This window comes from Conger conger, chromosome 11, assembly GCF_963514075.1.
Source record: "Conger conger chromosome 11, fConCon1.1, whole genome shotgun sequence".
Taxonomy (NCBI): Eukaryota; Metazoa; Chordata; class Actinopteri; order Anguilliformes; family Congridae; genus Conger; species Conger conger.
The window spans coordinates 10,912,300-10,928,305 of NC_083770.1; the positions used below are offsets into that span (position 1 = coordinate 10,912,300).

The 16,006-nt window shown below is 45.3% G+C and overlaps 1 protein-coding gene across 1 annotated transcript; it reads right to left on the reverse strand.

Annotated features, from left to right (window-relative positions):
* Positions 1-55: 55 nt before the first annotated feature.
* Positions 56-13,366, reverse strand: LOC133140491 (beta-1,3-galactosyl-O-glycosyl-glycoprotein beta-1,6-N-acetylglucosaminyltransferase-like). The gene is made up of 3 exons (XM_061260488.1): positions 13,148-13,366; positions 12,745-12,840; positions 56-3,525 (listed from the first exon to the last, which is right to left on the reverse strand). The coding sequence occupies exon 3, from the start codon at positions 3,450-3,452 to the stop codon at positions 2,109-2,111; it is 1,344 nt and encodes a 447-aa protein (XP_061116472.1). The 5' UTR covers positions 3,453-3,525; positions 12,745-12,840; positions 13,148-13,366; the 3' UTR covers positions 56-2,108.
* Between the last annotated feature and the right edge of the window lie 2,640 nt (positions 13,367-16,006).

Genomic DNA, 16,006 nt, shown 5'->3' on the forward strand with positions numbered 1-16,006 from the left:
AATGGTGATAGGACTGACATGCCCCTGATTGAAATGACAGGTACCACTTTCATAGTATGTTCTTATTTGTTTATTATTTACAAAAAAATCATTCAGCAAAGACAAGTCAAAGGCAGACATTTTCATAAATAGTAGAAACGTATGTTCAACAAACATTTAGTCATATTCTCACTGATCCATTTGAATAAGAATCCTTCTTGGTGACAGTGATGCCTGAAGAGCCTCAATCATTCATTCATTCATTATCCTAACCCGCTTATCCTGAACAGGGTTGCAGGGGGGCTGGAGCCTATCCCAGCATACATTGGGCGAAAGGCAGGAATACACCCTGGACAGGTCGCCAGTCCATCGCAGGGCACACACACCATTCACTCACACCTATGGGCAATTTAGACTCTCCAATCAGCCTAACCTGCATGTCTTTGGACTGTGGGAGGAAATCGGAGTACCCTGGAACAGATTAATTGGATAACTCTGAAGACTACCACTCTGGCCTGGACAAAGACCGGGTATATCCCCAGTAGCACTCCGGACTGGGCAAAGACCATTGTTTTCACCCTTGCAGGATGAAGAACCAGATAAATATCTCTCTTTGTAAATCCACAGAGATTCTACAAGCACCTATACACAAAACCAAAACACATATACAGCTATGCCTGTACTCATAACAAACACAGGTATTTCAGGAACAGGGATTCATATTTAGATGTAAATATAATGAGGCAACTTAACCTTTCATCCCATCAGGGGTCTGTTCCACCAAACAGGATTACTGATTCAGCCAGAGAAAAAGAACAGCTCTTTTTACTTCAGTCCATGTTTCATATTTAGGGGCATCCCCATGGTGCCGTTATCCTCAGTTGTTCAGCTCATTCAGCTGTGCTCATGAGCACACTGGTACTGGGGTCCAGCCATAGTCCCCCCAACATGGGCTGGGTAATACACCTCCACAGTTTAGCCCAGGCGAGCGCATCGCTGGGACTTCTTCGTCGGACGTCTTCGTCAAACTCAGCAAGCAACCAGCAGCCACAAGACCACAAGTCCCCCGTGTGAGTAACCCAGCTGTAACTATAGCAAAAACAACATCCAGAAGAAGAAGTGGAAAGTGCAGACACCTTAAGCAGAAGTGGCCCCTGTGGGCAGCTCAACTGAAAGCCAAACTTTCCATATTAGGCTGCTGTAGGCACTTAAAGTGGGTCAGAGGAAACAGAGAAGCAGCCATGCCTCCACTGCCTGCCACAGCCATCACCACCCTCACATTTACATTTTACATTTTACATTTTAGTCATTTGGCAGACGCTTTTAATCCAAAGCGACTTACAAGTGCATAGGTTCTACCACAAGTCAAAGCATCACATCCAGAACTAGAAAAATACACCTGGACTGCTGTTCTAAACATATAGTCGTCATCATATCGCCTGCCACCAGCATTCTGAGCACCAGCTAAAACAAGGGCTTTAAAACAACAACAAACATACAGTAAAAGCAACGCTAACCTGCTCACACTGGACTGGGGCAAATGGGATGCTAATTCTGGGCTGGAGAAAATGTCATGCTAACGCTGGTCTGGGGTTAATATGATACTAACACTAGGCTGGGGATAGCGTGATGCTATCTTGGGGCTGGGTTAACATGATGCTAACACTGGGCTGATCATGATTTTAACACTGGGCTGGGGTTAGTGTGATGCTAACACTGGGCTGGGTTAGTGTGATGCTAACACTGGGCTGGGTTAGCGTGATGCTAACACTGGGCTGGGGTTAGCGTGATGCTAACACTGGGCTGGGGTTAGTGTGATGCTAACACTGGGCTGGGTTAGCGTGATGCTAATGTTGGGCTGGGTTAGCGTGATGCTAATGTTGGGCTGGGTTAGCGTGATGCTAATGTTGGGCTGGGGTTAGCGTGATGCTAATGTTCAGCTGGGACTGTGATGTTAAAGTGTTATACAGGGCGGCCTGTAGCATAGTGGTTAAGGTAAATGATTGGGACACACAAGGTCGGTGGTTCTAATCCCGGTGTAGCCACAATAAGATCCGCACAGCCGTTGGGCGCTTGAGCAAGGCCTTTAACCCTGAATTGCCCCAGGGGAGGATTGTCTCCTGCTTAGTCTAATCAACTGTATGTCGCTCTGGATAAGAGCGTCTGCCAAATTCCAATAATGCAATAATGGATCGGGACCTGGGCAATGGGGCCATTTCCTGAAGGGCCTTGTTCCGCAAATATTTCTCCAGGCAGTGCACAGCGATGAGGTCAGAGTTGGTGTCGAACTTGTTGGCAAAGAGCTGCGGCTTCTGCAGCATCCAGCCCAGGTCGCCGACGCCGTAGACGCAGATGGCGCGCACGTGATGGCCCCTGCAGGGCGGGTACATGGCGCCCTTCGACTCCACCCCCTCGTAGAACTGCCACTTCACCAGCCGGGCGAGGGCGTTGACGTCCGTCACGTCGTAGCGGTGGTTGCTGGGGATCGACCCCGGGACCCCGGGCATCCTCTGCAGCGTCGCCCAAAGGAACTCATCCGGGCTGTAGCCGTCCTTGGACCACTCGATCAGCTGCTGCGCCCTGGGGTCCTCCAGCACGAAGCGTACGAACGCTCGGCTGACCACGATGTAGGCCCCGCCCGAGAACATGGGCGTCGTGATGGGGGGCGGGGCCTTGTTCTTCTCCGTCCTCCTGATGACGCCTTTCACCACCTCGTGCCGTTTCTTCCAGCGCAGCTCCTTGGAGGGCACGGTCTTCTCCGTCTCCAGGCTGTTCTTCCCCTGCAGCGCCCGCAGTGTCCGCACCACCTCCAGGTTGGTCTTCAGCGGGAAGTCCTGGCCGCACAGGTTGATGAAGTACTTCCAGGGGGCGGTGTGGTTGTACAGGTCGCCCATGCAGTTGAGGTCGGCCTGCACCCGGCTCCAGCTGGCGTACACCACGCTCTCCAGGCGGCTGGCCACGATGACGTTGTCGAAGCAGGAGGCGATGAGCTCCACGGCAGCGAGGAACGACGCCGACGCCTTGCTGTCCACGTGGACGCAGTAGAGGTTCTGGGGCGCGTAGACGGCCCTCAGCAGCCGCTCGAAGGTCTGGATCTTGTGGTGGACGACGATGGAGTACGCGATGGGGAAGGCAGCCTCCTCCGGGCTCAGGGGGAACGGCACGTACTTCCGCAGGACGCGGAAGGTCTCGCAGTCCTCCGTCAGCTCCATGAACTTCGTGTCCGTGACCTTGGTCTGCGCCCGGAAGCTGACCATGACGGAGAGGATCTTGGCGCGGTCGATTTCGTCGGGGTCCTCCTGCAGGAGCTTGGTGCAGTTGCAGGCGTCCTCTGGGGTTTCGTTGCCAAACTCCAGCCAGCTATTATCCGGCGGGGGCTTGCTGTTCATGTGGAAGACGCAGAGCAAGGTAGAGATGCAGGCTATTACCAAAAACACCTTTCTCCACAACCGTAGGGCCCAGAATGGCCTCATGATCACAGGACAGAAAGCGTCTCTGTTAAAACCTTTGTCCCCCTCTGCTCCCCCGGGACAGAACCTTCACAACCTGTAACAGCAGGGACAGACAGATTAAAGGGCAGATCAAAGTGTCCTTCAACATTCTCAGCAGCACATATGGTACGGAACAATAGACAGACGCAAAGCACCAAAACAAACAGGCAATTCCTGGCAGATATTTATTGTGAGGAATGCCCATTGACATGCAGTTGAAGATTAGCAAGGCTAACCACACACTTCAGATGAACATCTTATCATACGTTTCTCAAGAATGTGTAACCACATCCTTGTGGACCATTGTTTCTCCAGCAGAGACAAACAATGGCAGTTTGGATGTTTACATAACTTAAGCTTAGGCCTATGCTTCTCATGTGTCAGTATCAGAGGAAAAGCACAACACAATAAATTCACTGAATGTATTGTTCACTGTGTTCTTATGCCTAATTCACTGAATGCATTTTTTACAATAAAATATGAATCCATGTATGAAAATCAGTTATTTTCTTTTTCTTTTTCAGTTATTCAGCTTTTGTTTTATCTTTCAACTTGTCGTTATTCTTTAAAAAAATTAACAGCATATTTATATTTATTGCAGGTACTTATTCTTATTATGGACATAACTCTCCTCCAGTTGATAAAACTAAACGGACCTATTTGGTTTGTTTAGCGATATAATTTATACTTTCTACATAAGCTTTTTAAAAACAGCCCCCTGGCTTAACATTGGTGGAATGCTGAGTTTACAGCAGAAAACCAGTCCAGCAATTGAACAAACAAATCTAATTCACGGTAACTGCTGGGAGAATTATCAGCTTCCTTGGCTGATTTGGATGCAATGCGAGTTAAGTACATTTACGGACTTTGACGAATATGAATTAATGATTACAAGATTGAGCAATGAATGAATGAAGTTAGCTCACATTAACGTTGCTGCGTTGAGCAAAACTGGAACGCGAAGCCCATACACTCGTACGCCCAGTTGAGTGCGTCAGTAAGCCAATGGGAAAATCTCTGTGCCGTGACAGGTTTTCCTCTAGCAGCAGCGCCATAACAGACAAACAGCTGATCTGATTGTCAAATAGGCTGCGAACGTGGTACGTACATCGACAGAGCACGCACTGGGCAAAGTTTATGAAGCATTGCATCCTCCTCATCATCATGAGGAGGGGGCTTAAAAGCCACCAGGTCCAATTACCCGTGAGCGGAAGGACGTGGTGATAACCTTTGGGGTAAACACAGGGTTCGGTCTCAGCACAACTCTGTCAGATCCTGACAAGGAGAGACAGTCCGGGTGCACAGACAAGGGACATAAATCGCTTACTCGCTTAGCAGAAACTAGCGCAGTAAGCAGCGCTTAAGGGACAACGCTCTCCACTCAACGCTCTCCACTCAATGCTCTCCAGCGGTTCGAAAGGAGGGCTACACAAGGCTTTTAGTACCACCGTCAAGTCCCACTGCGGAACATGGGGTGGGGCCATGGGTTTCAGACGCAATCGGCAAGCGTAGTCTCTCAGGGAAGCAATTCTCTCCTGAGAGAGGCGCGCCGTCATAGACAATGAGTTCAGCCGGAGCCCTAGGTACTGAACACACTGGCTCGGGGTGAAAACGCTCTTGTCGCGATTGATGGTGAAACCCAATCCTTCGATGTGGGTTAGGATTGTGCCCGCGTTCTTCCTCAGCTCCGCAGAAACGTCATCTGCGAGGGAGGGAGTGAGGGACTCAATCAAGTTTGTTTGTGCTATCGCTAGGATAGCAAGATTGTTCGTTGCATCGGCGCCTTGGGAACCGCAGATAAACGAACGTTCAGACAAGGCAGCTGATATCTGCCCAGACTAGCCTAAAAGCCTAATCTTCCCACTCGGGAGCGGTTTGCGAGGGTTAGGAGCGCCTCTTCCAGATGGCCCTGTCAGACGGAACCCTGCCTTCACGCAGGTTCAGTCTGTCGTCCTGGGAGTGCATGGCAAAAGGAAGTCAGCCGGACTGTCGTCTTCGCGGTGCATGCTTGCCCGGCGCAGTAGCTCCTGCGCCCCGAGTGCAGCGCAGGCGGTGCAGGTCACCTTAGTTAAGGCCGCGAGAGCATGGGTCTCGCCGAGACACATAACGCAAGAAGTGTGAGGCTCCGTATCCTCCACGGCTGCGTCGCACCCTTGGCACTGCTTCATGGCGAAATCTTCGAGCTTGACGTCATCTAGCGAGGGCCTTCGAGTCGGGAAAAAAGCTCCTTCCTCACAGCGGCGTGTTTCTGCTCGCAGATGAAGAACTTGGGCGTGTTGGAAACGTCTCCAGCTAGGCTGCTAACCTTGCGCTGAAAATTTGAGAAGAAAGAACGACGGCCTGCGATGTCGCTTATATAGCCACCGTATGCAAATTGGTCACTAAAGCGCATCTTTGTCCTGACTGGCCATCAAGATGGTGTTGCGTAGACTGTTTTACAGTCTCGAGATTGGATAAAATCCAATTCCCATAGAGCTTAAAGTGACGCTAATAAGGAAATAGAACTAGCTAGCTTGCAACAGCTACTGGGAACAGGGTAGCAGTTCAGCGATTATTTTTCCAAAAAGCCATCCAGTTAAGGTTGTTTTGCTATCTGTTCCTCCTGGCCGTTGCAGTTGTAGCTACCAATGTAACTGGAGATGTTTAAACCTCTAGTGTCAGGTTCTGTGTTTTTCATTATCTTGGTCTTGTCTAAGTTGTTAGCCATTCCATGTATTGTTACCCTCTGTGCTCATTCAAATCAGAGAGCCGGTAAGCTCTCACACTTTCTGAAATTTCTTTGCAAATAAATAAGAAAGTTAAACTAAAATATATTGTTGTTTTACTGTGGATCTGTTTCATCAGATGATGCTCACCTATGATATGTAAAAATTTCCCAAACAGTTTTGGGGACGAGGATGGGATCGCTAGACTTGGTTTTCCCTTTACAGAATGGCCTTAGAGTCTGAGACGTGGACAGACAGTGTACACTGCCAGGGGTTAGAGTCCCTTGAACCGAAAACCCACCCCACGAAGGGACTGTAAGCAAAGAACACTGAGGTGAGGCTGTGGTAAACTACTAAAAGGTAACTTAGGGGCTGACAGAGTGATTCAAAAGCTCTCAAAAACACTCTGGGACTGGGTCCCAGGCGCTGAGAGTGATTAGTAGTAATAGTTATAATTATAATAATAGATAGGCCTTAAGGAGTTAATACTTATAAAAAGGAACTGAGCTCTGAAGTAAATTACCTGCGGTAATTTCAGTGATGTGGTATTTTTTGTTGTCCGTGAGCGCGCAGGCTGAACACGGGCCAGTGCAAGAGGCAAGAGGTAGCGGGTCTGTGTGTGTGTGCGCTTGTGTGAAAGTGTCGACAGTGGAGACGAATTGTCTAGTAGATAGTGTGGAATTTGAATCTAACTCTGATTAGATTAAGTGTACCTTAAAAAATTCCAAAATAAAACTTGCGCATTAAAATAAGTTAAAACGTAAATATTAATAATAAGGTACAGACTAGTAGTGGGGTGAGGTAATAACCATGGGCTCGAAGAGTTCAAAGAGGCAAGACCCAGAATTTACGGGTCCTATGAAAATAGTGCATGACAGTATGGGTCGGCAACCACACATCAATGTATTATCATGTTATACTATAAAAATAAACTTAAATAGAAACCCAACTGGGGTGCAGTAGATTTGTGCAAAAAACAAAACAATATTAAGACAGGAAAAGCAGGCTAAGAGGGAAGAAGGAGATAAATCCAGTGGTGAAACTACAAACATCAGCGTTACCTCCTGTCTCACCAGATAAGGACAGCTGCATCCAAGGCTCGCTCGAGCTGCTAACAAGGTCGAATGTAAAAAAAACTCCAGTTCGGCCTGACTGAAGTTACATGGCTAGGCCACAACATTTTGAAAGCTGGGAAATCTTTGGGAACAGAATCCAGGCAATTCTCAATCTTCCTAAACTCCAAAGTAAAAAAAAAGGTAATGTCTTTTCTAGGCATGGCAGGTTATTGTAGACAGTGGATCCCTGGCTACTTGGCCCATAACCTAAATCTCTCTGCTAATATAGAATATTTTCCCTAGTTATTCCTAGTTATTCTATGTTTACCTTATTAATCAGTATGATTATCTTATGTTATTCTGAATCAGTATGATATTCTATGTTTACCTTATGAATCAGTATGATTATCTTATGTTATTCTGAATCAGTATGATATTCTATGTTTACCTTGTGAATCAGTATGATTATCTTATGTTATTCTGTGTATCAGTATCTGTACTAATTTCACTAACACAACACTGTAGAAGTACACTGAAGTATGATATTTGCACTGTATTATTTTTTATATATTCCCAGCATTGAAGTACACTGCACTGAATTGTATTATTTCTGTTTCTCCTTAAAACACTGGAAAGAAAGTTTTCTTGAAGTAAAATGTAAAGGGGGGGGGGGGGGGTTGATTAAAAGTTTCTGATATATGGATGAGAAGGTGTAAGACAATCGCACTGTGTGTAAAAGTCAATCAGAAGCAAGAAAACAACTATGGCATGACTGGAGAAGATGTAGCCGTACCCAGACAGAGGGAGAGACCAAGGCCACGAAAATGAGATATAAGAAACTGTTTTGCAAAGTGTGTGGGCTCAGAGCCCACTGATGATCACTGCTTTTTTGTACTTGGATTCCATCTGATGGAATAAAGGCCTATTATTCAACACTTTACTACAAGACTCCTGATTTTATAAATTGGATTGTTTATTTGTAATTGGACTGATAATTTGTTGGCCTGGGAACCCACAACACTAATGATAAGGTTACATGGACAGAGACTGCTAACATGTCTTTTCAGAAATTAAAACGACAACTGGCATCAGCCCTGACTTTGGGCCTTCCTGACATGAACAAACATTTTCTTTTGACTGTGGATGAGAAAGTTGGTTTATATGTCTGCTGTTATTCTGCAAACACATGGTGATAGAAACAGGCCTGTTGCATATTATTTTATGACTTGATGCTGTCACAAGGGGTCTCCCCCCTTGTCTGCGATTAATTTCAGAGCTGCTATAGCTGTTACGATCGTTGCTTATCGCCCACTCACTGTTTCGAAATCAGCCGGACTTGTCTGCCCAGGCTGCTGAACTTTTTGCTCTCACACATGCCTACTATTTGTCCCAAGGTAAAACTGTAAATATTTTCACTGACAGCATAAATGTTTTTGGGGTAGTGCACGATTTCGAGACACTTTGGAAACAAAGGGGTTTTCTTGCTTCCTCAGGAAAAGTTATTCGGTATGGACAGTTGGTGCAAAGCCTCCAGGAGGCCAATCTTCTGCCTACATCTTGTGCAATATGTAAATGTCCCGCTCACACAGGCCAGTCTGACTCTATCTCTCACTGCCAAGGCCACTGCCTCAGCCCCTCCCAACACCACCCTCAATCTGCCCACACAGGACTGCCCCTCCCAACACCACCCTCAATCTGCCCACACAGGACTGCCCCTCCCAACACCACCCTCAATCTGCCCACACAGGACTGCCCCTCCCAACACCACCCTCAATCTGCCCACACAGGACTGCCCCTCCCAACACCACCCTCAATCTGCCCACACAGGACTGCCCCTCCCAACACCACCCTCAATCTGCCCACACAGGACTGCCCCTCCCAACACCACCCTCAATCTGCCCACACAGGACTGCCCCTCCCAACACCACCCTCAGTCTGCCCACACAGGACTGCCAAGTGGGCGCTTCACCTCAGGTGAAGGCCAATTGGAAACGGGATGGCACCTGCACCGATAGGGTCTGGCTAGGCCCGGCGGGTAAACCATATTTACCTTGATATTTGTTTCCCTACTATGCTAAATTGACACATGGACAGGATCATGTGTCAAAAGGGGGAATGGTATCTTTCATTTCCAAACACTGGGACACTTCAACTTATGCAAAATCTTTTTTGAAAAATGTGTTATTTCTGCTCTAAATAATGCAGGGTGGTGCCATAAGGTCCCAAATGCAGCCCACCCAGCTCCACGGGAGCCTTTTGATCACCTTATTATGGACTTCATTGAACTAACCCCATGCAGGGGGAATAAATATTGTTTGGTGCTCATTGATATGTTTTCTACACGGGTTGAAGTTTTTCCGCCGGGGAAGGCGATGAGACAGTGGCAGCAAAGGCCCTGCCAATAGTCCTCACAGGTAGCAAAGGCCCCGCCAATAGTCCTCACAGGTAGCAAAGGCCCCGCCAATAGTCCTCACAGGTAGCAAAGGCCCTACCGATAGTCCTCACAGGTATCAAAGGCCCTGCCAATAGTCCTCACAGGTATCTGGGGCGACAGGGTTGTTCCCCTGTGAGGTTCGTGCAGCTCTCCCAGCGCCAGCCAGTGGCCCTCTGCACGATCTGCAGCCAGGAGACGATAAAAGACTTCCGGAGGAAGAGCTGGCACCAGCCTGGGTGGAGAGGACCTTACCAGGTTCTACTCACCATGCCGACAGCCATGCGAGTGGAAGGCCGGATCCATGCCAGCCACTGCAAAAGGGCTCCTCCAGCGCCAAAGGAGGGATAAGGGTGAAAGACCCACCTCAACCGACACGCAGGACCAGCTAGTTCTCACAGAGTTTAAAAACTCGAGAGAACCAACACATCAAGGAGCACGTGATAGTAATCTCAGCTCCCAACATGCCAGGCCCAGACAGGAAAGCCGAGGGATTCAATCCCTTCAGAAGAGCAGGCTGCAGTGCCGAGGTAGGCCTAGCCGTATTAGGCCTCATCTCCCTCATCATTGTTCTGCCAGTCATCTTGGTCCATGAGAAATTCTGCAACAACACCTGTGGGCTCTGCATGGCAGGTGGTACAGCTGGACTGAAACGGCCCAAAAGTTATGCGACTGCAGGGGATGAAACTTGGCTGACACCAGAAACTGTAGCCCATCCCCATGCTACTAAGTCCCGGTGGTGCTATGCTAAGTGGACAGCAAAACAACACTCTAACCATTCCTGTTATGCTTGCTCTCAGATGACTCATTCTACAGCGGGGCCGCTGTTACAGGTATATAACTTCAGCAACGGTCACTCACGGTGTTTGATGGCACTGAGCACCAGAGATGTTCATAAGTCATCAAATGCAAATCCAAGTCAAGTCTTAAGTCTCTGAGCTAGAGTCCAAGTCAAGTCTCAAGTCTCTGAGCTAGAGTCCAAGTTAAGTCTCAAGTCTCTGAGCTAGAGTCCAAGGTAAGTCTCAAGTCTCTGAGTTAGAGTCCACGTCAAGTCTCAAGCCTCCAAAATGGTGCAGCCTAAACAACAGTATGGCTTTAGAAATTCATCACGATTCCTATACTAATTCAAGATATAGAAAGCAGAAGTGTAGAAGACATATTTTGTATATGACATTAAGTATTTGACAACTGAGTATTAGCAGTATTAGCAGTACTATCAGGGGCACACAGAAAGATAGTGGTTATTCAATTTATTTACATTACATTACATTAATGGCATTTGGCAGACGCTCTTATCCAGAGCGACATACAACAGTGTGATATTTATCAAATTGTGATTTTGTTTCTCTACAATGTTTTTTCTCATAAGGATCATCCAATGGTTAATGGAGTGCTATGTGCATGCATCTGCCGGTATACAGAAGTAACGCTTGGTTGCTCTAGAAGAAGGCCGGGAAACCTGGCTTTTCTATTTCCCCTGTGTTACTGGGGAAATTGAACTGCACATATCCACAGCTGACCATTGTTGCCATCCATGTTCTGCAATTTTAATCAATTATTACCTGATTAAGAAAGTTGCTTATGTTATCATGAAATGATAAAAGGAGAAAAAAAATAATAATTGGCCCTCGTCCTTATCTTTGTTGTACAGGTAGCAGTTGAAATTCTACTTCCCTCTAGGGTCTTTCAGCGAACTTATCCCTGGTTATGGGTATGCACTTTGTTGTACGTCGCTCTGGATAAGAGTGTCTGCCAAATGGCAATAATGTAATGTAATGTAACATAGTCGTGTTGTTTTCCGGTGAGTGCGTCAAATATAAAGACCTGTAACATAAACGTACATACTGATATAAGACACGGAGACATAGCTCCCTCCTTAACCAGGGCTAGTATCTATGTCCGCGGATATATCATCGCCACTGATGTGGTTGTTTTCAGCGAACTGGCGCTATTTAACAATAATTGCCAGAATATTCGAAATGTATCAAAAGGAAACTGGAATCGGTTATCAAGCGCAAAAAATAAAAATAAATAAAGACAAAATGTATTTTGTTTGGTAAAGCTGCAAAAAGCGATTTAAGCAGACCCTAAACAGGATTAAGTCGGTTTCACCTGTTTTTTTAAGTTCATTTAAATTTGAAGTGGACATTCAAAGCCTAAACCATGGCACAAATGGTGTCTTAGGCCTATATAACTTCTCGGATTGGTTTACTGTCGGGGAGCGGCAGAAAAGTTACACGGTTATCCTAGTTGTCTGTAAATCGCAAGCCTGACGGCGCAGCTGTGAACTGACACCCATGGCTCAAATGACCACCAAATCATCCTGGATAGAGTCACTTGAACCAAGCGGAAAACATTACGTGAAGTGCTATGTCAACATCACATAACATCTCAACTGATGTTAATTAAAATATCGGTCTGGCCGTATATATGCTCTAGCCTACCCTTTTCTTCCTCTTTTATCATTACGATGATTATTACGATTTATTTATTATTATTATAATTATAATTATTTTTATTATTCGACGTAGCCTTGTTACAGTGGCTTTTCAAATTATATTTGAATGACTATTATCATCATTATAAACTAGTAGCCTTGTAATTGTCCTGACTAAAGTTTGGTCACATGTTCATCAAAACGAAGCTTAGCCCTATTCGTGTTTTAAGAAATTCACAAAACACGGACACGAGAACAGTCCAGTATGCAAGTTTAAATCTGTGTGATCAGTGTTCATATTTTATTTTTTCCAAACCCCGTGGAATAGGAAATACAACGCCACAATGGAAACACTTTCCTGCGTCTTCAATATTTTTAAATGCGTACACTGCACAAAGTGAATACAGCCAGCCACAGATTCGTATCCGTCTGAATTACTACTTTAACTATGTAATGACAATGCTAAAAAAAAAAGAAAAAAAGAAAGGAAGACAATATTAAACTAAACCCGAACCTGTCAAAATAAGCAATCATGAGAATCATGAATTTTCGCGTAGGCTTGCGATTGTAATCTATTTGCCATTTATTAAGATATAGAGCACAGACAATATTTCTACCTCGTTTGGCTCGCAACTCGCAGTCTTACCTTTGGATGCCGTGGTGTGGCCAGGTTCGTGTTCAGATAGTACACTGACCTACAGATGCTAATGTAACAGACTGTTCTTCGCTGCTGGGGCGCGACCTGTGTAGATTAGCATATAAACGTTATTTGAGACTAAGTGAAATATGAAGGCTATTAATAACGTCTAACTTCCTAACAAATCGTGCATACAAATGACACAAATCTGTAGGCTAGATAAAATCCCATATACACGGCAAAATAACACATGGCGTATAAATAATTGGGCTATGTCTGTTTAGCCAAATAAAATGTAAGACATTGTCCCCTGTAGGCTATTTTAACTACTAACAGACGTTAGTAGATGTTCGATCATCGTGAACAAATGTTAGTATCATAATCATCATTATTAATAACACCACGGTCATACTTGCCGAGCAGTGTCAAAAAACGTATCATGACTAGAGGGACCGACTGGATAGTTCTCCCATTCTCGGACAGAAGATTTCTTCAACTGGACTGTTGAAAAAGAGAAATTTTAATCTTGGAAATGAATGATTCGCTCATCGCGAATGGCATAATGCGAAGTCAGACACGTGAGAAGTAGGCTATAGCTTCAACCGACCCGAGCTGCCTAGCAGCAGGAGTATCATCGCCTGCATGACTTGTCTGAAAAACTTTGTAAGGAGGAGCTAGCTGGCTGCAAGCCACTTCTTAGCTATTCCGTTTGTTTAATTTTTCAATAACTAGCCTGTAGGTTTATTCCTAGAGATTAGGCTGGTATTTTGGAAAATGGTTAATCGATTACAGGCCTATTTATTATTATTTTTTACAATAGCCTACTATTTCGTCAAAGCGAAAAATTACACGATCTTAAAGTGAAAAGTTGTAAGCAGCAAGCAGACCGATGAACAGCAATAAAATATTGTTTTGTTCAGACCCATGTGCTCTACAACTCGGAAAAGGTTTCTAACCAATAAACCAATAAATACCAAATTTTAATTTTACACTGAAGCCGCGGTTTTTCTCATGGAAACGCCTTTCTGTATAACACGCACACAAACACACACACTTGCAATAGTAGTGCAACTGTCAAGTAAATTGTTGAGATCTCATTTAAGCGAAGTGTTAAATTGTTAAACTATAGTACACTGTAACGATGCAAAATGGGGGAGAGGGATCTAATGGAGCTAGATTCGTGTCTGTACAACAATGTGGTCATCAGTCTTATTGTTTCAAATATCCGCTAGAAAAGTATTTAAATATACAAAATAAGATGATTTATTAATCTGGGAGATGTTTCAGCGCAGTCATTGAAATTAATTGCTGTTGCGCCGCCTAGTGGCCAATCGGTGCCAAACTTTCACCCGCGCGCAATGCTCTACCACTGTGGCATCATCAAATTCTTATAGGCATAATAATAATAATAATAATAATAATAATAATAATGATAATAATAATAATAACAACAACAACAACAACAACAAACACTGCATCCATAATGTTTCACATAGATAAGTGTCCAATGAACGTATAAGTGCAAGTTCCATACAAATTTCTATACACCCCATGTTGAAAACCTGCCGGATCTAGTCGAAGATGTCTTTCAGTTTTTGTCTTCAAATTGAAATTGAAAATAGCAAAACGTCTAACCGGTCACACGTAGACGAGAAATCCAGAGACGTTAGTCTCCTCCTCTTACGATAATCGGTTCAGACGTGACTATGATTGACAGCTATAGTGCCTCCAAGTGGCAGATCTGTGCCATTTAAATACACAATGGAGGGGCCATCAGCCTTAACAGTCCTTCTAGTAAAATAGTAAAACAAATATATGCAAGTAAATACCATACAAATAAAAAGCTGGTTGTCTGTACTTTTGCCTCACATTAATATGAGACAGGTGGCACGGATGGTGCAGTGGGTAGCACTGCCGCCTCACAGCAAGGCGGTCCTGGGTTCGAATCCCCGTCGGCCGGGGCCTCTCTGTGCGGAGTTTGCATGTTCTCCCTGTGTCTGCGTGGGTTTCCTCCAGGTACTCCGGTTTCCTCCCACGGTCTAAAGACATGCAGGTTAGGCTGATTGGAGAGTCTAAATTGCCCATAGGTATGAGTGTGTGAGTGAATGGTGTGTGTGCCCTGCGATGGACTGGCGACCTGCCCAGGGTGTATTCCTGCCTTTCGCCAAATGTATGCTGGGATAGGCTCCAGCGACCCTGTGACCCTGTTCAGGATAAGCGGGTTAGGATAATGAATGAAATGATAATATGAGACAAATGAATCATCTCTTCTAAACTATCTCAAACAGGTCTTTAATTATTTAAGTTGTCAAATTCGTTTTTTGTGCCCCAGTGAGGTCAGAGCCACGACACTTAGCTGTGTCACACAATAATATTTGAGCGCCTCCACGTGGCGCTCTGTACCTGTGTTCTTTTGTGCCTGTGATTATCCACGGATGCTGTAGCAAGGAGAAATGCATGCGATGTAGTTCCGTGGAAGTAGAGAAATGTAGTCAGCAAAGTGCCGCATGGAAAGCTCTGTGAATCTAGCAAAAAATCACGGTTCATTCTCGCGGTTCAAGAGAAGAAGAAAAAACCTTATTGGAAAGCTTATTGAATAATCATACTCTGTTTTATGGGTATTTCTGGGGTAGGCCTATTTTAGGTGGATCATTTTCCGACATACACACACAATTCATCAATAAATAAAAAAATGTGAGGAAAAAAACCCTCTTTAATACCCCAGCTGTTGAGTCATTCATCAATTAATGAAAAATTTACTCTGACTTAATCTACTAGATGTTAGTGTTTTAACTAATACGCAGATGTGTTCCTTTTTCCATTATTCATGAGCTAATTTGTATCTGTAAAAAGTAATAATACAAGCAATGTTTGCATGTGTGTCAAAATTCCATCCATCCATTATCTTAACCCGCTTATCCTGAACAGGGTCACTGGAGCCTATCCCAGCATACATTGGGCGAAAGGCAGGAATACACCCTGGACAGGTCGCCAGTCCATCGCAGGGCACACACACCATTCACTCACACACTCATACCTATGGGCAATTTAGACTCTCCAATCAGCCTGACCTGCATGTCTTTGGACTGTGGGAGGAAACCGGAGTACCCGGAGGAAACCCACACAGACACGGGGAGAACATGCAAACTCCGCACAGAGAGGCCCCAGCCGACCGGGATTCGAACCCAGGACCTCCTTGCTGTGAGGCGGCAGTGCTACCCACTGCACCATCCGTGCCGCCCTGTGTCAAAATTCCAAATATAAAATGTCA